This window comes from Pagrus major, chromosome 11 (genome assembly GCF_040436345.1).
Source record: "Pagrus major chromosome 11, Pma_NU_1.0".
NCBI lineage: Eukaryota > Metazoa > Chordata > Actinopteri > Spariformes > Sparidae > Pagrus > Pagrus major.
The window spans coordinates 17010122-17036383 of record NC_133225.1 but is presented as its reverse complement, the minus strand read 5'-3'; the positions used below and the strand labels follow the sequence as shown (position 1 = coordinate 17036383).

The following is a 26262-nucleotide window of genomic DNA, read 5'->3' as shown; positions in this document are numbered from 1 at the left end:
TTGGAAGACCATTTTTCTCAAACGCTGAACCAGAAATCTCCACTTCAGTAGCACTTACAGACACCAAACTTTCCAGCTTTCCTCTTATCTATATTCTGAAGGTTTTTACAGCGAGGTGTGTTCATATATCATTCATAGACGAATTTATATAACAATTTATTCCTTCAAACATGGCAAAAATTGATTTTTTTTAATGGCTGTGAAAAAAAAAAAGACTTGTATATTAACTAAATGAATCAGGACTGTTGGATTAATCCAATGCTCAGACTTCTGTTCTGGAAATGTCTGCAGAATATTACATTTTAAAGCAGATAATGCCTCATTTGCAGAGGTGGGAAGTAACTAACTAAAATACTTTGTTAGTGTACTTAAGTAGATTTTTCCGGTATCTGTACTTTACTTTTACTCCCTACATTTTAACACAAATATCTGTACTTTCTACTCCTTACATTTTCAAAAGCAGGCTTGTTACTTTAGTTTTAATGCATTTGACAGGAATTAACGATTTATTTTTATTTTGCCTCATTGCACGCCGCCTTTCTAACATGACAAGACTGGAGTGGGGTAAAAGGTGTCTAGTGGCAAACGCAGAAACATGGATGACCTGAGGTTCAGATAGCGTCTCACAGAAATGGCCGATAGAAATGTCATTCAGAGGGAAACTTTATACTTCGAGTACATTTCAGAGCCTGTACTTTCGTACTTTTACTTGAGTTAAGAAGTTGAATTAGTACTTCTACTCACACCAGTTGTTTTTTACAGAGGTATCTGTACTTCTACTCGAGTAAAGAATGCGTGTGCTTTTGGTCACTTACATATTGAAACATAAAATTTCAGATAACTTGAAATATAAAAAAAAATTGTTTTCATGTAAGTAATCAACCTGGGAAGTTTCATTGTGATATTTGTAACCTGTTCACCCGTCTCCCAAGATCATACGTTTCAACTTGTAATCGAGAAACCATAAGAGACCAGGTTTCCAGTTATATACCAAGACATGAAATGACAAAGATAAAAAGAAAAGAAAAGGCAGACTGCAATTTGAAGTAATTTGGAGTTGAATTTTTGCTTAAAATATAGCTACAGGGTATATAAATACACACAGTATGCCCAGATAGCAGTGCTCCCCTCTTCTGAGCAAACGTATTGTAAATTTGCATAGAAATTAATGTCTAAGTAGGCTAAACGACATAATTGACAAGCAATTAGCAATATTATGGAGCAGGAACCTAATGAAGTTTCAGTGGCTGTGCCAACCTAAGACTGATCACTGCTTAATTATCATATTAATGAAGTCATTAGTTGTCACTTAACTTAGATGACAGGTAAGGTAAGAATGTCATGATCCTACAATTTCCCCGGCAAATGTGTATTCAACACTAATTACCTCCAAGTTCAGATCTCATCTGAGAAAGAGCGACACATGCTTGAAATGAGAAAGGGACCGCCAAGGCATAAACATAGATGATACGCAGAAAGAAAAAAAAACAATGAGGTTTATTGAATCATTGACTAAAGCATCTTCAAGGTCACCTGAGGACAAACAACACAAATAAAGAACGGGCAGCAGATGGAAGCTCCATCTATGAGGGAGCGAGACGCACTCTGGTTCGAGAGGGAGCTGCAGTGGGCACTAAAGGCTAACACAAAAACACATTTCCAGTAAACACTATGGCATGATTAGGCCAGGAAAAAAAAAAAAAACCTCAGATGGGTCAAATGAGCATTGCGTCTCCAGGTCCTCCCACTCCCAGAGTCTCTTCTTTCATTCCAATTCATTTCAATTACTCAGTCATTCCCACCTTCTTCCCCATGTCCCGATTAGCTCAGCCTGGCAATTTACAGTTGATCTTGCCTCATCTAAGGCAGAGCAATGGTGGAGGCAGGGAGTCGAGCGGTAATGGAATGAAATGTCACTCAGTTGTTGCCTTTGTCACAAAGATGCTGAGAAGAGATGGGAAGGGGCTGGAGAGGTGTCGTTGGTAGTTGAAAAGTTGTGTGTATGTGTGTGTGTGTGTGTATGTATGTGTGTGAAGTCACTGGTGCTTCTTTGTAAATGGAGAGAAATATGGTGGCCTGCTTCTGTGTCCCTCTTGTCCAGCCATACAGTTGTGGGCGTCTCCACCATGACCAGAATAACTAACACGGCTCCTTTTCCTCCACCGTGTACCAACCAGTGCTCTCGTCCTCATCAAGGCTTCTTCACCTTTTTGACCGAAGACGAGCTGGACGCAGACTCTCTCCGTTTGCGCTGCAATGTGATAGACAAAACAATCACATCAGGGTCTGGCAGGGATATTCTACTCTTTCTGCATCCCTAACAGTCATGACAGTATTTTACCAGTTTACAATCGAAGGCCATATCCACAACATGTTGGCTAATCTGAAGGGGAAGCTGGCCATAAATAGTGAATGTTGATTACTGAATGACGGGATCACCTTGTTTAAAACAGCAGAAGTGAGGCAGTGGACTTGCTTGAGGGGTCTAGCAATTTGTTTTTATTGTTTTCCCCCCCTCTTTTTCTACCAATTTGAAAACACAAGTCCTCAATACCTTCCTGTGCTTAACACTTTCCCTCTGTTGGCTGGGAAAATGTGAAGACATTTGTATAAGCCTGGAGTCACCAACTGTTTGTTATTATCAAACAGCACAGATCTATATAATAACGATGTCCTCTGACCAGAGGTTCACACCATCTACTAAGATTCTACCCCCTTGCACACAGGAACCCAAAACAATCTGTTAAAGGAGCAAAACTTTGGAGCTGTCTACCCCACCGAGTTGCAGATGCAACACAACTTTAACGTTTTTAACAAAGGTTTTGTTTTTGGATATCGTCACCCAATTTTTTTGTGATGGTTTGGAAGAGTTTGTGTCTAAGCTGTGCAGACTTACTGAGTTGGGGGTAAGTGGTGCTCCTACAACATCAATAATCTGCTCCTTGGCTTCCACCTTGATGTCGTCTGCACTGGGCCAGGACTGAACTTCACCCCCTGGGGTGGATGCTGTAGTGCTGTTGGTGGCATTGAGTTCCCCGCTCTGTGTTGTGGCAGCTAGTGTGGCCGCTGTGATTCCACCACACACGCCTCCGCTGCCGGCCTTCAGCAGGGCCTCATAGCGATGACGCAACATCTGTTGTTCGTACTCACAATTGCTGTGTGCCTGCTTTAGCTCATACAGAAGCACCAGGTCGCTACGCAGCTCATTGAACATCTGAACAATCTCCTCTGTGGGCATTGGGTTAAGATCTGGATCCATAGACAGACACAAGTGCAAAGAAGAATGAAAATTAGATTGAACCACTTTGATTGAAACACTGCAAAACTAGTTTAGAATTGTGAGTTTATTATGGTGTGTAGAAGATGAGAATGCATGTAGATAGTGTAGATAGTTACCTTGCTAGTCAGTCTAGCCTGATAGACAATTAGTATTCTTGGTAGGGTCAACGGCTGCTGTTAAACTGCACTGTTCTCTTTTCTATTTGTACAGATTTCAAAGGGATCTTTCCTTTAAATGGCTTTTATACAAATAAAGAAAAAAAAGGTGTATGTTTTCCTTTATTGTACCATATATGGACCCCTTAAAATCTAATTTAGTATCCTTTTATTCTACGTCTGTTGCAGAGAGTTTAAAATGTAAAACTTTGAAAGGTTAGCTGATTTCTAATGTTTATTCACACTTACCCACTCCTTGCTCCATCAGAATCTGCTCAATGGCCTTGATCTTCTTCTGGCCAACAGAGCTTGGCAGTTTCATCTGAATCACATACAAACACACAGAGAGACACACACGCCAACACACACGGGTGTGATTCAAGGTGCCGGAGATATTAGGATAAACAGCTCCACCTTGGGGCTTTTAATTCGTTTGAAATGCACTTCAGCGGGCCAGATCAAAATGTCTTTATCCACTGAACTCTGTCTGACTGATTAGCTAGAGGGGTACTCCACTCCTTTAGCAGTGCTAATGCATTTTCCATAGAGAGCGGCAGCTCCTCATCAGTCTTAAAGATGAATAAGAGTCCCCTTGCTAGGTCTTACAGATATTAGCTAGTCACTAACAGAATTAATCATCTCACTGCTAATGAGAGATAGCTGGGCTCAAGTCAGACACTCTGGTTTCTCACATACATCAACTGCAGGGTCAAGCTTCGCTAAATTGTCTTGATATTAATAGTGGTTCATTCAAAACTTTAAATTTAAATTCATGTTAAGAAAGTTTAAATGTAATTTTTTAACATCAATCCAAATGATAAATAGCAGAGTACAGAGAAAGTTCTTAATACAGAGTTATTGGATTATTTCTGACTTCTGTAGTCTCAGGTTTGTTCTTTGTTTCAAATTGGGGTTTTAGGTTCTTCACTAGTATTAGAGAGCCAAAGTTAAGTATTAACCTGAAGTTGTGTTTCAGAATACTCTTTTTGTAGTTTAAATACCTCAATAGGATCTAGTTATACTCACCCTCTGACTGCGCAGCGTGACCCCTGCTGATTTGAAGTCAGGGAACTTGATGCCTGCCGTCTCTGGAACAGCCTAAAAGAAGAAATAATTGATGAGAGACAATATATTGCACCACTGTGAACTTTGGACAGACCTGAAATGAAAAATTATTTAAAATGTATTACGGGATAAATATGACCTTTACAGTGAGTCACCACACAGAGACAGAACAGCCCCCTCTTTCTCTGAGACACAGCTGCTCCATCAAAACAATATAAAATGATGAATACAAAATAATGACACTGAGCTGAATCTTCAATATTTCAGTGTACTATTGGTCTGAATGAGCACCATCATGAGGTTGACAGCTGTGACATCTCAATAATGAAAATAACTTTGCTTCTAATGACGCTTTAACTTGTCGGTAAATATTTCTCAGGTATGAATGGTTTGCTTGTGCTTGACTTCGCTCCTTTTGTACGAGTGCATATCATACCGGTTTTTCTGTTTCTCTTTTTTGTGGGAGCTTCTTCTTGGATACCCTCTTTTCGGCTCGTCTTAACTCTGTGGTTGTGTCAGCTGCTTTAATGAGTTTCTGCAGATCCTGGGCCTTCTTCTCACGCTCTTTCTTCCTGGTCTCAATCTTTCTTAGCTCTTGAATGAGATATTCCTCTTCTGCCACCTGCAGGAAAAACAAGAGAAGTGCAATCTTAATATCTTAAAGGCTGACAAACATCTTACAAGTTTTGGCAATATTGTTTCCTTTTTTTACATAAAAAGCATTACTAGATTAACAAATAAAGTTATAATTGGTTAATGCTCAGCCTGATGTTTATCATCCTGGCTAGGCAATATATAATTTATGAAAGCTTAACAACAATATAAAAATCCAAATCAATGCACAAAGTTACTAACTTGTTCAGGTGTGCGATTGAAGAGCTTCTCCAGTTGCTCTTTACGGCGCCTTTCATGGCCAGCATCAAAGATGTAGATCTTGGGCTCTGTCCCTGAAGCTGCGCGGACCTTGGTCAGCTTACCACAAATACTATAATACCGTTCTTTCAGGTCCTCCACAGATCGTTTCTGAAAGGCATACATGGAAGAATGTCACAAAAAAATTGTGCTTTAACTTTTATTTGTATACGTCCCCAGTGAAAGGGAATGTGAGATTACCCTATATTGCTGGTGGTCGTAACGGTCGTGGACAACTACGAAGCGCAGGTCGAAGCGCTTGCACAAGTCAAACAGGTGGTCTGTCTCTGCTTTAGTCCAGCCATCGTCATGGAGATGCACCTGATATTCCTGCTCTGAGTACACTGGTATCTGGACTGTCTATAAAGGCAGACAGGAGAACAGAGTAAATGAGTGTTTAAGTCTGAAAAGGAGAAGATGACAGAAAACGGGAAGCTGTAAAAATCCATCCTTTGTTTTTGACTGCAGTCATCCCTACCTTGTTGAAGCGTGCAAAAGGGTAGTCCTTGCCCTCCTCTGCCACACGTCTCCAGTGGTGGAATATAGCCCCATCCCTTCGAGCTGGATTGGTGAAGGGCATCCACTTCCAGGGACGCACCTTTTTACAGCCGAGCTTGGCTTTGACTGTCCTGTAGCCCTGAGTAGTATCACTGGGCAGCAAAGGGGGGGCATCTCTGTGGATTAACAGGAAATCAAGTCTTTGTTAAAGGAAGGGTGCAAAAAATGTGGAAAATCTGCTTTATTGATGTCGTAACTTAACCAGCTTTATCAGGATATTCAGCACATACAGGTATGCAACATAAGAACACAAAAAAGCAAACACCTTTGCAGAGTGCATGGGAAGAAATACTTAGTACAAGTTATCAGCCTCATACAAAACAGACAAGTGACAAGCTCACAGTGAGGCTTTAAAACCTTCCACTGCTTGACCGGGTGATCATGCCACTCGCTGTGCTGTCATTAGTCATAATTCCTGATTTACACATTGGAAAACAAAGGAAGCAGTTGTCATTTTCTCTGCCTTTTCTGAATCTAAGATGAACAATCTTTATCCTTGGATAATGGTCGGTAAAGTCGTTATTACACACTGGACTTGAGTCAAAACCTAATTCAACACAGATATTTAGGACAAACTCAAAATGTATTACATACTTTTTATCTGAATAGAGCAGAGCATAGACCTCTCGGTGCATTCCCTCAGGTCTCTTGAAGGTCAGCGTTTCTGTTGACTTCTTGGATTTTTTCTGAGACAGGTGATGGAGAAATTGGTTACTTATTTTAAAGAATACTTTTGGTAATACTCTCAAGCACAGAATAGCAACATAATCTCAGTTTTGCTGTAGGAATGGCATTTTTTTGTTGTCTTTTAATCCCATAGCCTGTGTAACTCTTTAAATATTGAGTAAAATTTGGGTAAATTACATGGGCATCATTATGAATATCCTCTGAGTATCTCTCACCTTGTCTGAGTTGATGAGATCTTTCTTGCTGATGGGCCCGTCATTTTCTCCTCCAGTCAACTCCAGAATATCCCTAACATCAGCACCAGTACCCATGATTAACAAATGGTTGATTAACGCTTCTCACAACCTGTCAAACGTGAATGCTGTTCATTCATTCACAGGCGCACATCCAGTAATGCGGTACTGTACAAAGAATACGCTCTTAGCTAAAAGCTAGCGCTAACGTCATTTCTAAGACAGCGGTTACGTTAATTTTACACCGAGCCGCAAACAGTCAAGTAACGATTTCCCTAAGATTTGTTTCCGTCGTGTTACCGTGAACGTTTCGACCATACGTGAAGCAACAGAGACAGTTATTAAGAATATTCAGAAGCTATTGTTAAGGCTAGGTGAGAAGCTAGCCGACAGCCACAACTTCCGTCCCCGCTGATTCCGTCGTGACGACTCGTCTACTCAGTAACTGACTGTTGCCCCCGTGAGGTCTGGCGGTGCACTGCAGAGTCTAGTTTTTATTTCCCATATACATTGTTGTGGTGGAAGAAATACTCGAATCTCTTAATTAGAAATAGTAAAAGTAAATGTCCTGCATTAAAAAAAAACCTTACTCAAAGTATAGTACCAAATATAAAATATAAAATCTAATTATGCAGTCTAATTAAAGAGTAATGTATATTATATTATTGGCCAACAGTGTTGAGGGTAACAAAATCAACGCGTTACAGTAATATATTTGTTTTAGCGGTAACGGGGTAATATAACACGTTACTAATAATATTTCAGTAATATATTACTACAGTTATGTCATGTAACACATTACAATCCATGTTACCGACCAAAGTGAAGCGTTTATTGTTGTTTTTTTAAGAACCCATCCACACCAACATGACCATGTTAATATAGGCTCTGTGTGTGTAATATAGCCGAGCATATAAGTTCTTTGTTCAGTCTCTCTGTGACTGAAATGAGTCATATTTCATAGGCCTAATGATGAAGCCTAATCCTCCGAGCGCACTTTAATTTATATTCTTGAATCACATATGCCCATGCACTCCTTGTTCTGTCGACTATAATGGAAAGGTAAAGAAAAAGAGATTTTTGTCTTGTCATGTCATTATAAGCTACATTATAGAAGATATAGGTCTACTGTGTTTCATATGACTAAGCTACAATTAAAAAATATTTATTTCTATCTCATAATATATTAGACTTTGATCCTTTGCCTGCCTGCCCATCACTGTGTCCAAGGCCACTCCTTTATTTCAAAAGATCGGCTATTTCATTGTTCTATAGAGGTTATTTGGGCGTTTTGTTGTTTTTGTTTAAAAAGTAGTGTAATAAGTAATATATTACTCTACGTAGACAGAAATATTGTGATGTAATACATTACTTTAAAGTTAAAGTAACTAGTAATATGTAACATTACATTTTGAAAGTAACTCGCCCAACACTGTTGGCCAACTGGTAAAGAGGGAGCTCATTTTATTGACTGGATATTTGGGTGGCTTGTGAAATTTCCCTGAGAATCAATAATTTATTTATTTATTTTAATCTTTAAAAATACATAATGAAAATGTTGATTACAATTTGTATTAATCTGAATTTGCAAAGTAACTAAAGTTATAAGTTAATGCAATGAAGTAAAAAGTTTGAAATGTGGTGGAGTAGAAGTGTAAAGTAACGGAAAATGTAAATACCCAAGAAAAAAGCAAGTACCTCAAAATTGTATTTAAATTCGTTATTTGAGTTAGTTACTTTCCACCACTGTTTGTCTGCATCTCGGGCACTGTTTTATTCTGAAAATCCCCAGCCGTGGTGACTTTTACTCTTGAAAGCACCGGATGTGCATCATTCTGTCCGCGGTTTTAAAAATTCCCAGCATTCGTTCATCTTGGCCACAGACTACTCTCCGCCATTTTCGTTAGCTGGTGTCGCAGAAGTGGTCGGTGTAGTCAGCAACATTTTTTACCATTAAGGTCACTTTTGAAGGCGTTTGACTCGTTGATATCAACGAAGATAGTCTGAGACATCACAGTTTAATTTAGCAAGATACTAAACTGCGCAAGAAGATGTCCGAGCAGGCTGAAACTACTACCGAGAAAGTAGGCCCGCCGCAGCAGCAGCAGCAGCCGCCGCCACAGCCACAGCAGCAGCAGCAGCAACCGGCGGCGTAAGTCCATTCATCAAGGGTCCTTTGTTTGCGCTCACTAGCTAGCTATAGCTAGTTATGTAGCTAGCATTAATGATCCTGATCCACGGAAATGTGCGACCAGTCTTGACTGAAAATATCTCCGTAGATGCATCCTGAATAGGAACTATTTGTAAACGTGCTCTGTTGTTAAATTTCGTTGTTATATGCGTTGATCCACTCCGTGTCTTTGGGGCCCGTCTATTTACAGGGAGAATCCATCCATGTTACGTAACTGAAAGTAACTAAAAGATGGGGATAATTAACTACTTGTTGATGCTGAATAACGTCGTGATTTTCCCTTTCTATGTGATCGTAATTTGACTGTAGACATTGTGATTGTGTAACATATTAAATACTGTAGGTCGATAGGCCCACTAAGTCCGAAGAGCGGCCTTGCCATGCGGCTTAAGTTAACTGCGATCATCTTGAGGGCAGACCATTGCAGACTGAGTTCAAAGCACTAACTGCATTTAAGCCTTTCATCTGTTTTAAGTAGTATTATTAAAAGCAGTTTTTAAAAAAAAATCTCTTTACAAACTTACTAATTAGAAGAGTTTTTTTATATGTACTTAGCAATTGTGTCTGCAGTAATTTTAAACTTACTTTAGTGTTGTGTTTTAGCTCTGGACTTGCTTGTAAAAACACCTTGGCATGCCTGTATGAATTATATTGTTTGTTTTTTACTCACTTTTACTTTGTATACATTGATCTCTTTACACAGAGAGGGAGCAGTGAATGGGAAAGGGAAGCATGAGCCCAATTCAAGCAGGAAGGAGAGGCCCCAGAAGAGAGGTGGAGGCGGGCGCTTCGAACCCTATGGCCATGTGAACAAAAGATACCGTGTCTTTGTCAGCAACATTCCCTATGATGTGAAATGGCAAGCCCTCAAAGACCTGATGAAGGATAAAGGTAAGGTGTTTGGATAAGGGATTGACTCAGTCACCTATTGGACCTGACAAAAGTTGCAGTATCCACGGTCATTTTGTTTGACCACTGCAGCTTTGAAGGGCTTTTGAGAATTTGTGAAGCGACTTAAGTTGTACAAAGTTGATTGAGATCTTGTGGGAGTTATTTGGAACAAAGGTTTTGGACGAGTTTCTCTTATTTGTCTGTCAACTAAGGAGTTGCTGCAGACTTGCACAAGTGCTTTGAACCTGGGTGTTAGACTGAACATTTATTCTCCATTGAGATTAATAAAACCAATTTGTGGTTTTTGTGAAGTGGAGGTTGCACATTTGTAAAGTTGGTTCACTAATGTGACAATCCAATGGCTTGGGACCATGAGCGGTATAATGAGATGATTTTCTTCTAGAAATGCATGAAAAAAAATATACTACAGAGCTATAATGTAGTGTTGCCCAGAAACGGGGAATAAGTTGGTCTCAATTAATGGTAAAACCTGTGGTCTCATGATTCATATACAAGTCCAAATTTTGTGTCAAATTAAATTTGTGATGCAGCAACTTTGAATTATTAGTAGGGATTCGCCTGAAGTTCTCAAATGTACAATATGGATTAACATGTGTTGTTACTCATGTGAAAGTACTTTTATGGAGTACTGGAATACAATAGATGTATCATAAGTAATGCACTTAACTCGGCATTTACTTGTAGTTAAAGCATGTGTTAAAGGTACAATCCTTTTTCAGAAGGAGCGCCTTGTATTCGTTGTATGACAACTGACTGTGGAGTTAAATTGCATTTTCTTTTTTAGGTGTGACCATGACAAGCAAATGTTTTCTCAGCAGATCTCCATGTTGTGCCAAACACAGCTATGCGTTGGGGATTTTCTTTGGGGTACAGGTCTACAAAATGAAGCAACTTCTTATGCACTGTCCTTGACTCTAGAGGTTTGTTCACTGATGTCCATTCGTTGAACAGACACGTGATCGGGAACAAAGGCGTGGCAGTGGTCGACGCTGAATCAAAATTCTGATATTGTGCATTTCAGGAACAGGTCAACTTCAAGAACATGTTTGCCATTCTTTCCCCGTAGGAGCTTGCCTTCATTAAGATTATGGTTAGTTTTCTAGCTGTATGTTTCCTCTTAGGCTCGGCTGATGGACGAATGCATTGATGAATGAACCAGAGGTTCAAAATGGCGACATATGACTTATTTGTATGCACAGGTTTGACAATGAAATGGGCTGAGGGATTGAACAGGTTCTGCCTACTTGAAATTATTTGATCAATTATCTCCAGGTAGAAGGTGTTGTTCACGGCATTCTATCCAAATAGGAAGGCAGATGGCCATTTCAACAGTTGTTGTCCTCAGTCTATTGCTTTTGGTGCTGCGGGTGTAATCAAGGACAACAAGGACAGGCTAAGAAGTTTCCCTTATTTTAAAAGACCCAAGCTTGCTTTTTGTAGACCTGTACCATATTGTGCTGCTGCTGAGGTGCTGGGGGAAGGCAAAGGACTGGCAGTCTGAGCTCACTGTCACCGGCCGCCCTACTTGTGTTCTGCTCTAAACCCCAATTGTTCTCTCGGCTTCTCTCCCCTTGGTGTGTGTCGTCTCTGGAATCTGATTTGTAGTGGGTGAGGTAACGTACGTGGAACACTTAATGGACGCAGAAGGCAAATCGAGGGTAAGTGCAAATACATACAAATAAAAATATGAATAATCCTAGACAAACCTGTGTTTGTCAGCTTTGGTTTCTTTACTTTCATAGTTGGGAATTGTTCAGACACATAAACCTTGTGGAGTGTGTGAGATGGTGACATGCTGGAGGCGTGTTCTTTTTGGTGTCGTCTGTGGCACTGACTTGAGGTCATCCTGAGGGTTGATGCTCTTTTAACTTGACTACAGCTTTCTTTGTAGCCAATCATGTGGGATCGTAGTAGCTGACAATGTCCCTTGGGTTGCTGGATTTGCTCCTCATGACCTTAAAGGGTCTAGTCTGCAAGAGGTTGTTACAAGGTTGTTAGATGGTGGTTAAATGTAACTCATTCCGTAGAACTGCTTTACTGGAAAAGTTACCTCCAATATCTTAGAAGTGGGGAATCCTATCACACTGTGGATTTTCTGCCCTTTGGATGTTGGAAAAATACTGTTTAATATTCACCAGACTTTCCGGCATTGTGTTAGTGGCTGATAAGAATGTGATGTCTTGAATGTAATTTTATTTGGAAGCAGAGTTGTGACCAAGGCTGTAGGCTTGTGTGATGTTGAAATATTTATTGTGCATGAAATTTTCTATTTTTGCTTAAATTTGTGTCAATTCAGACACCAGATCTAACCATTGCTTTTACTAATTTGAAATATTCTTTACTTCTCTTGGTGCGGCCTGTTCTGATGTCTTCCATCAACGAAGGGTTGTGCGTAAGTAGTCTCAGTCCACCTTTTCCTTTTGTTGGTGTAAATGCTTGTCAGTCAGATAAAATGTAAATGTTACACTTCTGTTAACCAAGTTGAAACACATGAACCAATGTTTAACTTTAAACTTTTGCACAGTTTAGTTATCATTAATGGTGGAGGTTGATTGTTCTCACAGGATGTATATTGTCTATTTCTCAGTGTTGTTGAGTTTAGGACTGAGGAGCTAATGAAGAAGGCAGTGGAGAAAGTCAACAAGCACAACTTCAATGGGCGACCCCTAAAAGTGAAGGAGGTAGGCCTCAGCATGAAAAACAAAGAGCAAAAAAGACGCATAAATGATATTTGTGGATTTTCCAGAGTCATATTTTCATTCTTTTTGTTAGGACCCTGATGGTGTGATTGCTCAGAGAGAAATCAACAAGTCTCAAGGCGGAGGACCTCCAGGGGGCCATGGTGGAATGGGAGGAATGGGTGGAATGGATCGCATGAACATGGAACGCATGGGCCCTGGACCAAATGGCCCAATGGTCAATATTCCTCCAAGCTTGATGAACAACCCCAACATCCCCAATGAGATCATCCATGGTCTCCAGGCTGGCAGGATTGGCAGCACCGTCTTTGTGGCTAATGTGAGGCTTGCAGTTATCCCATTGTTTTTTTTTAATACCAAAAAACCCAAATGTATGGAGATAGGAAAGAAGCAGCAAATCGATTCAAAAAACTGTAGCCAGTAAATAATTAGTATTTTAATTGATAAAAATTACTTGACTGACAAATGGTCGTTTGTGCACAACTGTATTAAACATGGTAAGAAATCATAGTTTGGTATGACTTGCCTTTGTGTCCTATGATTAAACAAGTAACCATTTCTCAAATTGCTCCTTGTGCTTCCAGCTTGACTACAAAGTGGGCTGGAAGAAGCTGAAAGAGGTTTTCAGCATGGCGGGCATGGTGGTGAGGGCCGACATTCTGGAGGACAAGGATGGGAAAAGCAGAGGCATGGGCACAGTCACATTTGACATGCCCCTTGAAGCAGTCCAAGCTGTCTGTATCCTTTTGTGAAATGTTGGCTGGTTTGAATATCATCTAGGTGTATGCATAGAATGTTAATGCAGTAGAATCACATTGTTTTCAAACATCTCCTGCACGCCTTCCTTAATGATTTCACAGCTATGTTCAATGGGCAGCTGTTGTTCAACAGAGTCATGCACGTCAAACTGGTATGTTGCTTAAACCTCCTTGTACATTGGATGACATGATTGGAGAGCACACTCTGACTGCTTTTATGTGGCCATTTTTTCAGGATGAGAAGTCCCTACCCAAAGATTTTGGACCTCCTGAGAGAGCCCCTGCTCTTCCACGTAAGCATATGTTTGAGTTCTTCCACCGCTTTTTTGATACTAAAGATAGTAATGCTGTAGATATGTCTATTGTTATCCATTTCATTTCTACAGAAAACATTTCCTGTGTGGACTGTTGTTAACTTTATGCCCATTTTCTCTGCCCAGGTGGCCTGAGTGGTATTGGTTTGGGCCTGGGACCTGGTGGCCAGCCCATCGATGCTACCCAACTCAACAGAGGAGGCGGAGGAGGAGGTGGTGGTGGAGGGATGGGCAACATGGGCCCTGGAGGTAACTAGCCCTGGAAAAGTTGTTTTTGTTAAACACTTGAATATAAGACACCAGGAAAATCAATGGCTTAACACTACCCTTCTCACTTGTAGATATGGGTGGAATGGGCTTTGGCAACATGGGAGGAAGCCGTATGGGAGGAGGAGGTGGCGGCGGCGGAGCGGGAGGAGGTACGTTCAAGTGGCTGCAGCCCTTACTGTATTCACCCAAACTGTTGTATTTTCTATTTTGGCAAACTCAACACTTCCCTTAACTGTCAAATTTAAAACGGTACGACAATTCATGACATAATCCCAACCAAGTCCCTGAAATATTGTTACTGGTCAATATTTACAGGAAGCTTTTGGCTCCAGTACAAATGGCTTATCAGTGAGAGGCAAAATGCAATCAATAAAAGATTGAGTGTCGAGACTAGGTTATCATAACGCATCAGATTTCCATACCTACCCTGTCCATCTGATTCTGGTTGTGCCTCCTTCAGTTGAGACATTTTTCTCTGTTCCAGGAATGGAGAACTTCGGAGGAATGAACAACATGGAGCGTTTTGGTTCTTCAGGGATGGGCAGAATGAATGGTAAGGAAATGTTTGTGATGGGTTAAGCAAGCGTGGAACTCCTTTCACGTTATGCTGGATGTTTCTAATGGTTTCATCTCTTGCATTGTCAGAGATGGACCGTGGGATTGGTGGTGCTTTTGACAGGGAGTTTGGGCGAAATGAAATGGGAATGTCTCGCAATAGTTTTGGAGAATCCTTTGAAAGAGGAATGGGTTAGTATTTTCAGGATTTTGTTTGAAATTCCTCTGATAAGTACACTGTTGAGCTTCATTAGATGTAATGATCACTTCAGCTTCTAAGCTTTCGTTTTGTTTCGTTCACTCTGTTTCATAGGAAACTCCCTGGGTATGGACCGCATGGGCTCTGGAATGGAGCGCCTGGGAGCTGGCATGGATCGTATGGCAGGAATGGACCGGATGGGTATGGACAGGATGGACCGCGTATCTGACCTGGACAGGCTGGGTTCTGGGTTCGACCGGATGGGCTCGGGGTTGGACCGGCTGGGGCCCAGTATGGACAGGCTTGGACCTGGCCTGGACCGTATGAGCTCCAGCATGGACCGCCTCGGCCCAGCTGGGTTTGACCGCTTGGGCCCGTCTGGTTTGGATCGCATGGGTTCTAGCCTGGACTTTGGCTCTCCAATGAATATGGAACGCATGGGCAACACCGGGCTCGACAGAATGGCCAGCAGCTTCGACCGCCTCAGCAATACTGGTGGACTCGATCGCTTCTCCTCTGGTGGCCTTGACCGCATGAGCTCTGGCATGGATCGGATGGGTTCTGGAGGCGCTGGAGGTCAGTTTGATCGCTCTGCAGACATGGATCGTGGATTTGGTGGCAACTCCTTCGGAGGAGCTGGAGGGCCTGGAACTGGTGGAAGCAACATCAGGAAGGGATGCCAGATCTTTGTCAGAAATGTAAGTATTTATCAACAGGGTAGTTGAGTGTAAATCATTTAAACGGTATCCTCACGTACGATTCTAATTCATTTTGAATTGATTTTGTCTTTCAGCTGCCATTTGACTTCACCTGGAAGATGCTGAAGGATACCTTCAATACATGCGGTAAGAGTGGCCCTAGTTCTGTGTTATGTGAATATGAAATTAACCGTTATTGTTGGCTCTTATTACATTAAGATGACTTCTAACATAAGTACTTTTGCTTCTGCAGGCATGGTTCAGTATGCTGACATCAAGATGGAGAACGGCAAGTCCAAGGGTTGTGGTGTGGTTCGCTTCGACAACCCTGAAACCGCTGAGCGCGTCTGCCGGACCATGAACGGCTATCGGCTGAACGGAAGAGAAATTGATGTTAGGATTGATAGGAATGCATAAGTGACTTATCCGCTTCACATCTGACATTTCATTTAGTCTGTAATGTCAAAATGTTCTGTATCATCTGAATTGCCCTTCAGCATACCATAATTCATTTGGTTTGTTTAGATATTCGTCACGGTGAAAATGTTGTTTTAGTTAGTAATTTGTAACAGTGAATGTGTTTTAGTTCTTGATCAAATTTTACTTTTTTTAGAGACCAAATTTTTAATTTTTTTTTTCTGTCATGCTCACTTGTCATTGCCTTTGTTCTATAAGGTGTTTTGATAAATAAACCTCAATATTTGAAATCGTTTGGGTTTTTTGTGTGTTTGTCATTACATACCAATAAAGTAAACTTGCTGGGGAACTGTGGAGATCATAAACAAACAGCTTCGTTGTGATTGATATATTGGGGCTAAGTTAGTCACATTAATATCTGATAACAGTTTTACTTGTTTAATACAAGAAGGATGTTCATATAGATGCTAGTTTGAGCCAAATGACAATAGATACATTGATATATATATATATGTGTGTATATATATATATATATATATACAGTCGTCCTCAAAATTATTCATACCCTTGCTAATTTTTGTGATTTTCTATTTTTGTGATGAAATGACTGCATTTTTTCAAGTTTGTTTATGAGGTATACGTGACCAACAAGTGAAAGAATGACAACAATACACAATTCAAGAAATTCTTAATTTCAGGGGTATTTTATTCATGGATTCCCAAAAAATGCCATGTTCAAAATTATTCATACCCTAGTCCAATGTCTTTCTTTATAGATGCATTGATTATAAATAGATAGTACATGGAGTTGAACCACACGGGGGAAACAATGCTTTGGAGGTAGTGGACCAGACCCGCCTCCTGAATGTGGAAGGTCACACCACCGGAAGAAGGTCATAAGTATTACATTCAAGATGGCGGCCCCCTTGTGCCAGTGTTATCAGGTGAGACTTTTTGTGTTAAATATCAGCTTTTAAACACCACGAAATAATAAAGGGAGAACTTGAACGATATTTCTGAACTGCCATTATCACTACTGACTGCAAGTATCAACCAATGTTACTCTGAATTGGCGGCTAATCTAGCGTTAGCTAGCTAAGTTAGCTCTGTTGTCCAGCCGGTATTTGAACTTTTCTCGAAATCTTTTTCGAAATCTTTTAACATATATTGGGACTTTTACTTCATGTCTAGTAATGAACAGAGTTTGTCATCAGTGTTATTTTATGCGTTTTGCATTTTCTTGGACACATTCTCATAGTGTACGCCGACTTGTCAGCTAACTTTGACATCAATGACATGCCAAACTATGAGTAGTTTGTCTCAGGTGCTGCTTGGTTATCGAGCAGTCTACTAAAGTCTGAGGGTGTCTTCATATGTCTCCAGATATGTGTAAGGAGAGGCTTGGTAGCTTTCCCTTCATCTTACCTGCTCCTTCACAACAGACCCAATGTCTACAGGATACGAGGGATCCCCACATGCTCCTCACAGGTATGAACACTCTGGATATGCCTCTCTGTGTGGAGAGGTTCACTGATATGAGGCCTGCTGGATTTACAAACTCCGGCAAACCTCACACTGGTTTCATTAAAAAAATACTTATTTATTGTGACTTTGCATTGTCAGTCACCAGTATTAGATACACCTAGCTTAAACTAACGCAGTCTGATACAGCAGTTTGATTGAACTACTCTAGTCATGCTTGGAGTAAATTAATTGTGTGCGATGTTTTTTTATTCGTACCAACAAGGTGCCTCAGTCAGCCCTTCTGCAGGTCCGGTACTTGTCAGGGGAGAGAGGTGGGGGCAGAAAAGGTTTCCTGGGGGAGTTTCTGGACAACCTGAAGCAGGAGCTTAACAAGAACAAAGAAATGAAAGATAACATCAAGAAGTTCCGGGAAGAGGCCAAAAAACTGGAGGAGTCGGATGCATTGAAACAAGCCCGAAGGAAATATGTTAGTATTTGACCACACACACACACACACACACACACAGCATTTCTATCCGTCAGTATGAATAAACTAGTGTGAGGTCTAAACACACACCCCTGTGTCCTCGTCAGAAAACTATAGAGTCTGAAACAGTGAAGACATCTGAAGTTCTCAAGAAGAAGCTGGGAACCATCTCTGAAACAGTTAAAGAGGTAAAAGTGATACAAATCTCGATCAGATGCAGACTTTCATATGACTGTCATACAGTAGATAGGCCACTCTAGTTGTTCCAGCCATGCCTACAAGTTTCGTGTGTGTGTCTGTTTGTGTGTGTGTGGGCAGGGTCTAGAGGAGGTCAGTCGTACAGACTTTGGGAAGAAAATCAAGGAGGGAATGGAAGAAGCAGCCAAAACAGCAAAGACCTCTGCAGAGAGCGTCTCTAAGAGTGGAGAGATGTTGGGCAAGACTGGCGCCTTCAAGGCAATATCACAGGTATGGAGTCCCTGTGCTCATATAACACAGATGTATGTCCTTGTTTACCAAAAGTTAAATTGTGTTTGTTGGTTTTTGTTTCCTTTCAATAAAGTAAGGATAATCTCAAGCTCTTTAACAAAGAGTGTCCAGACAGTCAGCTGAAAATAAGTAGATTTCAATTTGATACCCTTTTTCATGGCATGAAAACACCAGCAGCTGTTATTCAATGATGTTTCACTTAATTACCGATTGTATGCACTGCTCAGTCTATTCTGCTGTGAAAGCAAAAAAATCATATTCCATTCATAGAATGGCTCTCAAGATTAAGGATAAAGTAGGAAAATAGTTATGTACCTTCTCATCTGTTCATAGGGCATGGAGAGTGTGAAGAAAGAGATTGGTGACCTGGGGCACACTGGCCCTTATCGACCTCCCGCCAGGCTCAGGAAGAGGAGTGAGTTCTCCTCAAAAGGGGCAGGGGATGATGGCAAGGTCTTCGAAGCCAACGAGTACGTGAGTGCCCTCTGCTTTACCCTGATACTGAAGGGGAACGCCCCTCAGGTTCAGAGATAGCTATTATCACTTATATAGCTTCAGACAGTCTAATGATTCATATTAAAAATACGGAAAGTGAAACTGACTCAAAGATGAAACACTGTGACATTTTGGACATCATGCTGTTTTTTTAGAATAGACGTAACGTGTCTCAAATGTGAACCTTGTTAGATCTCAGTGTTTCTTTTACATTTTGTTAATTATTATTGCTGTAAATTCCTCCCTGGGTAATTATGGTTAAATGTGATGGTAACCATGAGTGCAGCACGTCAACAAACACACATGCGTTTCCCTCGGCCTGCTGTTCTAAGTTTTACTTTGTGTGTTTTGTCAGGGAAGCTATGGGTGTGGTGCTCCACAAAGACTCAAAATGGTACCAGCAGTGGAAGGACTTTAAAGACAACAATGTAGTCTTCAACAGTAAGGACCATTTGACCTCTTCTTTTTCTGTCTCTCTCTGTATCCTTGTCTCTTTACTTACAGTCAGCTTTTGACTAGTGCACCTGCACATTTCTTGCACACAAGTGATATGGGAGTCCAAGTTAACTTGCATCAAATCAGAGGCTTTAAATAGGCAATTTTGTGTCGGGAAAGAGTCATATTTGAATTTAATATCATCATTTTAAAACCTAATAATTGCTGAGTAGTGGTTAAGTTAAACAACTTGGTGGGCTTAGTTGAACAGTTTGCACGAAGAAAAAGAACAAGAAGACCTTGTTTGGGGGAATTCATTTTATTCAGGCTGTCCTGCATGTGATGCTGTTGTTGATAAATAAATCTAGGAATAGTCCAATGACAAATCTTGTGAGATTATATATTTGTGCCCAGGCCTGCAGGATGACTTGCAAAATGTTTCTATGCCTCTATGCACAACAGCCTTTTGCTGGGCCTCAGTTTTTGACCTTGTCTAACCAGCAGGCTGTTTATGAACTTGCGTGTGTGTGTGTTGCAGGGTTCTTTGAAATGAAGATGAAGTATGATGAGAGTGACAACGCCCTCATCAGAGCATCTCGCGCTGTCACCGACAAGATGACTGACCTCATAGGTGAGTGTCTTCTGGTTTGATAGTCTACATTTATCATAATAAGAGGTCTAATAATGGTTTTAACAAAGACGCAAAGGTGATGTGTTCTTCTTCAGGATATCTATAGTTACATATAAATTCTGAGAATTTAATAAATTCTGTTTCATTCTATATATTCAGTTATTCTGTAGCTTAAAGATATTTTGGGGGTCAGGATTTCTTTCAATTTTTCATAAACGCAGATGTCGTCATAACTACATTAATAAATGAGATGAGAGATTTTGACAGAGTATTTATATTCAGTGATATGTAGTCGAGACAGGGAAAGAAAAGGCTCAAATTTTGTAGTTTGAGCGTATTTACCTCAGAAAAATACACATAAAAAACTCTGGCTCTGTTCAGTCACAACATTACCTGGGTTTCCTTTGGTAGCATAAGTAATTTTCCAGCTGAACCTTCAGAATCCTGCTTTTACTGTGTATTTTCCTCCATGCATATGTGCTCATATGTTTTCAACTGCTCATAGGTGGGCTGTTTTCTAAAACGGAGATGTCTGAAGTACTGACAGAGATTTTGAAGGTGGACCCATCCTTTGACAAAGATTCTTTCCTCAAGCAGTGTGAACGAGATATCATCCCCAACATTCTGGAAGTACGTTGGACTGGCATCCTTTTCTGTGTTATTGACTCATTTTAGAGAAAAAATGTATGAATATATCAAGTTTTGATGATTTTTCCAACAAGAACTGTTTCCATTTCTGTTTTTATTTTTTTTTTAAGCAACATTGAATTAGAGTAGATGTAAGTTTGTAACACTGATGAGGATAAGAGATTACTTTATGGATAAATAAAAAACAGCTTGACCTCTGTAATTAGGTCTTGATTTACTTGATTTCTCCAGGAAGTTCTTTAAGCTGGTGTTTGCTCTGTCTCCATGCAGGCGATGATAAGAGGGGAGCTGGAAGTACTGAAGGACTGGTGTTATGAAGCGGTATGACCTCTCTCACACTCTGACTCTGAGCTTGAAGTGCTAAAACACAAATGCCTTTTTGTTATGGCTATGTAAAGTTATGTAAAGCTATGTAGTTGACTGGTGACATTGGTGGCGTATTACCTTTGGGTGGGGAGCTCTTCATTTAATGTTTGGTGATGGTCTTGTCTTATTTTTCTGTAGACATACAGCCAGCTGGCACACCCAATTCAGCAGGCCAAGGCCATGGGACTTCAGTTCCACTCTAAGATCCTGGACATCGACAGTATTGATGTAAGCAACTACTGACTACACTACACAAGATTAATAATGAAGTATTGGCGCTCCATGACACTCCCTAGGTTTTTCTTAATCCCTGAAATTCACTGTTTTAGAATCAATACAGGCGTGTTGGTGAGCATTCAAAGTGCCTGAAATGAACGATTAGCCTCATGCGACAGCTGGTAATGTAAATGATATAAGTTACTGGCTAGATTTTTCTAAATCTAACTTGTTTTCAATGAATGACTTTATTTCTAACCAAAAAAAATTCATTACAATATATATTCTAAGAGCTAATAGATGCTACTTTTCTTATGAGAATAATGACAAAGCTAACAGACAGCTAGTTTGGAGCCTTTTTAATGCACGATAATATTTGCTTTGATGTAAATAGCTTGTTGTTAGAGTCGTCTGGATATGGTCATCTACAGGGTAGTGGTGTGCGGAGCGACCCAGAAATGTCGATACTTCCGATCGCAAACATTTCTATTCCGGATAAATTTTCAGATTAAAAGATCGATATCCAAACTCAGTGATTTTGAGCACCTGTGTGTTTTATCACCAACAGGGACACGATGCAAAATTACTACACTATCACCAGGATCTAGTCTAAATGATATACAATTGATAGGTACTACTTGTTTCGTACTATGGCTCTATAAATGCATAGGATGCCACTGATGGGGAATACATATTTTTTGATGGCTCTTGTGTGGAGCTTTTTCAGTTCTCACGCTATATGTGATGTGTGGTGGTAGGGAGATGTTCACCACCAGCAGCCTGAGCTGAACTTTGTAAAAGGCTGTATCAACACCACACACCTTGTTAAGCATCTGAGATTTATTCACAACATAGAATATAATGAGGTTATGCAATGGCGGTCTGAAGAAGCAAAGAAGGTCCTTTGGCACTGGCAGACATTATGAAGCACAGAGAGAGCGAGAGTAACTATTGGGAACGTTTAATGCTGTCACCGACCTTTGGAAAGTGATTTATGTCCGTCTGGGTTGTGTTGATCTTCAAACAACAGGATTTCCTCACATTCTCTACAGAAGCTGTTTTATTAAGGTATCATATTGGTATTGGTGATACCAGCCTGGGTTTTACTTGGTATCAAATCGGAAAGAAAGTCGCATCATTACTGCAGGGACAAAGTTGCAAATATGCTAAATCAAAGTATACAAGCAAGTCAAGCAAGTATCAGTGCTGTCCAACATCTCTAAAAGTTCAGACTGTGTTTAAGTCCTTGCAGCACAATTTCTGTATTTTTAAATATCTCGAGTCATGGTAAAGTTGTTAAATACTTGAATACCATTAAAAAAAAAAAAAATCACGTGTTGGTTCAGTTTAAGAATATATGTGTCCTCTTCTCCAGTTGGCCATGGGGAAGATGATGGACCAGGGTCCGGTGCTGATCATCACCTTCCAGGCTCAGTTAGTCATGGTGATCCGAAACCCCAAAGGAGAGGTGGTGGAGGGAGACCCTGTAAGTAACACACTTGTGCACACACACACACACACTTTGATTTTCTAGAATCAGCATCTTAAAAGATGAAATATGTAAAATATATGCCATTTGTTCCATATAATATAATAGAAAGCTTCAACTGTAAATTTGTCATCATCCAACTGTGTCAGAACTTCTCATAACTGTGACACCAAGATAATGTTATGAGACAATAAAGCCTCCTTTTACTATTTGTTCATGGCTTTTATTTCTTCAGACCCACGGCCCAGACTAAAGCTTTATTAGCTGTAAATCAGCCGTGTTGGTCAGGGACACCTGTGATTGGTTAAGAGGTCAAGGTATCCACTCAGTACCATGCAGTTGGCACCTGCCCAGTGTTCAGATTTAAAAGACTCCTGCAAAAGGATTAATGGTGGATGTACTGTTCTCCCTGTGTTTTATCACCCGGATCCAAATGTCTGGACATCAAATGACCACTCTGCCTTTATGGACTACAGTATTTAGTGACTCCTACACCCAGATACTCAGTGTTACTCCTCATCTGGCCTTTACATTTTTTCGCCACTTTCAAACTGTCTTGGGTTAAGAGACAAATGGGGCATCTGTGTATTGAGGAGTCACGCCACGGTCTCAGACAGATAAATATATAAAATCCAACATGGCTTACTGTGCATCAGGCTTAACATAACAACAAACTAGATGTTTATATTTGGTTTTGTTGAAATGTTTTTCGATTAAGAAGACAAATTGAACAGTTAAGAATCTGTTTTTCTCCCCTCAGGACAAAGTTCTCAGGATGATGTACGTGTGGGCTCTGTGTCGAGACCAGGAGGAGCTCAACCCAAATGCTGCCTGGAGACTACTTGACATCTCTGCCTCTAGCACTGAACAGATCCTCTAAGACTCTTTGAGACGTACAAAATACTCTCAGCCCGGGAGAGAACATACAGTACCTGAACGGACCCTGTAGCAGACTGAGAAGAAAGTTGGCAGGAGAGGAAAGCACATGGAGACGAGGGGACAGACAAGTGGGACATGGGCTCACTCCACAACGGAAATATCGTGGAGTTGTGCTGCTAGATGCTAGGTGCTGCACTCTCTCTTTTTTTTTTTTTTTACTACACTTGCTTTGGTTTCAATTGCTGCGATCCCTGGTACTTGTTTGAATGCCTAACTATTCCTCAGGCTCACACAAGGGGGCGGTACACCACCAACAACTCACATCCACTGTGTAGTGTGTGCAGTGTCTGTACGGCTGTTCATTAATTGAAACTGCCTCTTGGCATTTAAGGGATGAATTAACATATTTAACTTGGGTTCATCTCTTTCATTATGAATTTCATAAAAGAAAATGTGGAAATTAAGGGAGCTGATTTGTAACTGAGCCACTGAACATCAGGTTGGTGTTTTAAAGACGTCTTGGCCACCGTCCTCTGTCCCATTAGTCCCTTTTACTCCATGTCCTCCTGTCTGAGACGTTATTGGTTGGTGGCTCTCCTAGATCCTTGTTTGTACGATAATTGTCCGATGTAATTGTTAAACTTGTGAGAAAGTCTATATTTATTATGAAAAATAAAGATGACCCCTGTTTTTGACACTAGCAGACATTTTTTAAAACAAATTTCTATCAGCTATTTTTACCTTCTACCCTGCAAATGGTTAAGTTTCTCTTCTGATCTGGGAATACAATGTGATTCCTTTTAGGGCAGTTGCAAATGATGTTTTTTAAATTAAATCCTCTAGTGGGATTTCAGTGTTTGCTATAATATTTCCTTTGGGAAAAAACGCTGCTTCAGATAGATTTTTATACAGTTGCATTTCCAGAGCAGAGCTAGAGCACTCATTTGCTTTGAGTGACATTTAGCTGCCAGAATTTAGTGAACATGATTGAATGATTTTGACAGCGTTCTTGGTCTGAGAGACACCCAGGAACACAAATATCATCTCTTACCTGCAACAATTTAGAGTAAAATTAAGATTTGTCTTTACCTCAGTGTTCATTCAGCTTTCAGTAACGACATTAACACTTTGTGCCATCGTACAGTTCTGTTCGCAGCTCTCTGATGACATAATGACCTTCAGTGTTGTGGATTATAAGCCACTGCTACATGTGTGTAATGTGCCATGTCGTCACTCTACAATCCAGAGCCATGTGGCTGACAACCCAAACCTAATCTCCTGGACAAATAAAATGACTGAGGTTGCAAAGGCTAACTGGCACGCATTTCACCAAATGTCACCAATAATCTATTAGACATCAGATGTCAGATCTGTCCTCGCGTGATGGTGATGGAGGTTACCTCTGCTGGCTGTGTGGGCATATTTATTCCACTGCTGCACCTTTAGTGCGAATGGCTCTATTGATGAGTCTTTTTGTTTCATAGCAAAGATGATCGCAGCTCATTAGAAGTCTCTGACATGCGCGGATTTAATGGTGTTCATTTTGTGTTGGTCACCAGCTAACCTCTCATTTGTTGTAGGCAAAGGTCAGTGAATGTAGTTATCAAACAAAGCTGTGTCACATTGAGCCTTTTTCTCTTGTCATCCATCGCTGCATTTTACTGCTCTGCATTCTGCCCATTTTCCCTCTGTAAGATGTCACTACCTTAATTAAAATGTCTGAATTGCCATCACCCTGACAGCACTGTTTTTGTGCATTTGTTTTGGTTTGTTACATCCTGTTAAAGGGGAATTCTGCTATTTTTAAACCTGGGCCCTATTTTTTACATGTTTTGGTGTGTAAATGATTCATACCTACCAAAAGTTTTGGAATCAGTCCAGTAGATGGCCTCATCTGGCAGCTGCAACACTGCTGCAATGGCTTCAATTTAAAGTTACTTCTGCTAAAAGTGCTTGTTGAGGTTATTCTAAGTGTCTAACAACAGTACAATTAACATTTCCTACAGAGACGTAGGATGAGATCTTTTCTTACATTATGAGTGACGAGACACCCAATGCCAGCTGACGAGAATGCACATCAGGCACAAAATGCCTTAAATCCTGTCTGTCATTGTCCAAAAATTTTATGAAGTTTAAGTCATTTATACACTAAAACATGTAAATATAGGGCCACTGTTATATATACCAGAAATACCAGAATTCCCTTTTAAATTCTTAAAAGAGCAGAAGAAATCTCTTTAACACAGTGCTGGAACCCCCAGATGCTTCATTCAGGACACATGCTTCACTTACAGTATGTCTGAGATACTTCTAGGTGCAGGGTGCAGATGAGAGGGCGTGATCACACTACAGTATCTGTTCATCGCCCATGGCAGCAGTCAGACAGCTCAGTACAGATGGTGGGATGCAGAGCAGCATGCAGTGTTGCATTAATTCGGACTTGCCTGCTCTCACACAGCAGGATTGATTGCAGCGGCCATGGGAGTGAAGGCAGTGGGTGGCTTTATATAAAAAAGCTCCCATGTTGTGTATGCCTGCATGTGTGCTGTACTGCATCCATCTGTACATGTAGACCAGCAGCTCCACTGTTCCTGGGCTGTCCTGGATGATGGATCCTCTCTGTTACTGAGCTGTGCTGAGGTTGCAGCTCCCCGATGTGGTGCTCATCGCTCAGGATGCACCCCCACATCTCACACACACAAAACTCTGAACAGGTATTCTGAGGAGCCACCATGGAGAATTCACTGCTGGGGAATGTGG

At 40.7% G+C, this 26262-nt stretch overlaps 3 protein-coding genes across 3 annotated transcripts; 2 read left to right on the top strand and 1 right to left on the bottom strand.

Annotated features, from left to right (window-relative positions):
• Positions 1-1478: 1478 nt before the first annotated feature.
• Positions 1479-7300, bottom strand: dmap1 (DNA methyltransferase 1 associated protein 1). Its single transcript, XM_073475757.1, has 10 exons — positions 6873-7300; positions 6565-6656; positions 5891-6086; positions 5614-5772; positions 5356-5523; positions 4937-5122; positions 4462-4533; positions 3685-3757; positions 2897-3249; positions 1479-2251 (listed from the first exon to the last, which is right to left on the bottom strand). Exons 1-10 carry the CDS (start codon positions 6966-6968, stop codon positions 2192-2194), a joined length of 1455 nt encoding a protein of 484 aa, XP_073331858.1. The 5' UTR covers positions 6969-7300; the 3' UTR covers positions 1479-2191.
• A 1449-nt stretch (positions 7301-8749) lies between these two features.
• hnrnpm (heterogeneous nuclear ribonucleoprotein M) lies at positions 8750-16197 on the top strand. The gene is made up of 16 exons (XM_073476156.1): positions 8750-9042; positions 9785-9972; positions 11599-11651; positions 12378-12385; positions 12581-12674; positions 12766-13011; positions 13277-13430; positions 13553-13602; positions 13686-13743; positions 13891-14013; positions 14106-14183; positions 14519-14587; positions 14680-14781; positions 14903-15486; positions 15582-15633; positions 15740-16197. Exons 1-16 carry the CDS (start codon positions 8942-8944, stop codon positions 15901-15903), a joined length of 2124 nt encoding a protein of 707 aa, XP_073332257.1. The 5' UTR covers positions 8750-8941; the 3' UTR covers positions 15904-16197.
• Positions 16198-16763: 566 nt separating this feature from the next.
• On the top strand, positions 16764-25243 carry timm44 (translocase of inner mitochondrial membrane 44 homolog (yeast)). The gene is made up of 13 exons (XM_073477197.1): positions 16764-16847; positions 17287-17391; positions 17651-17854; positions 17962-18042; positions 18173-18322; positions 18677-18813; positions 19194-19279; positions 19812-19904; positions 20410-20534; positions 20823-20873; positions 21057-21146; positions 22510-22620; positions 23384-25243. The coding sequence occupies exons 1-13, from the start codon at positions 16818-16820 to the stop codon at positions 23501-23503; spliced, it is 1383 nt and encodes a 460-aa protein (XP_073333298.1). The 5' UTR covers positions 16764-16817; the 3' UTR covers positions 23504-25243.
• The last annotated feature ends 1019 nt before the right edge of the window (positions 25244-26262 follow it).

What these genes read in the sequence shown, in the direction of transcription:
- dmap1 (XM_073475757.1), bottom strand. Translation starts at nt 6,968, where the DNA reads ATGGGTACTGGTGCTGATGTTAGGGATATTCTGGAGTTGACTGGAGGA. An exon ending in CTGCTCTATTCAGATAAAAA is followed by an intron (nt 6,087 to 6,564) that starts GTATGTAATACA and finishes GTTAATCCACAG; the next exon opens with AGATGCCCCCCCTTTGCTGC. An exon ending in TCAATCGCACACCTGAACAA is followed by an intron (nt 5,123 to 5,355) that starts GTTAGTAACTTT and finishes TTTTTCCTGCAG; the next exon opens with GTGGCAGAAGAGGAATATCT.
- hnrnpm (XM_073476156.1), top strand. Translation starts at nt 8,942, where the DNA reads ATGTCCGAGCAGGCTGAAACTACTACCGAGAAAGTAGGCCCGCCGCAG. An exon ending in TGAAGCAGTCCAAGCTGTCT is followed by an intron (nt 13,431 to 13,552) that starts GTATCCTTTTGT and finishes ATGATTTCACAG; the next exon opens with CTATGTTCAATGGGCAGCTG. An exon ending in GAGAGCCCCTGCTCTTCCAC is followed by an intron (nt 13,744 to 13,890) that starts GTAAGCATATGT and finishes TTCTCTGCCCAG; the next exon opens with GTGGCCTGAGTGGTATTGGT.
- timm44 (XM_073477197.1), top strand. Translation starts at nt 16,818, where the DNA reads ATGGCGGCCCCCTTGTGCCAGTGTTATCAG. An exon ending in CCTTGTGCCAGTGTTATCAG is followed by an intron (nt 16,848 to 17,286) that starts GTGAGACTTTTT and finishes ATATGTCTCCAG; the next exon opens with ATATGTGTAAGGAGAGGCTT. An exon ending in TCATCCCCAACATTCTGGAA is followed by an intron (nt 20,535 to 20,822) that starts GTACGTTGGACT and finishes GTCTCCATGCAG; the next exon opens with GCGATGATAAGAGGGGAGCT.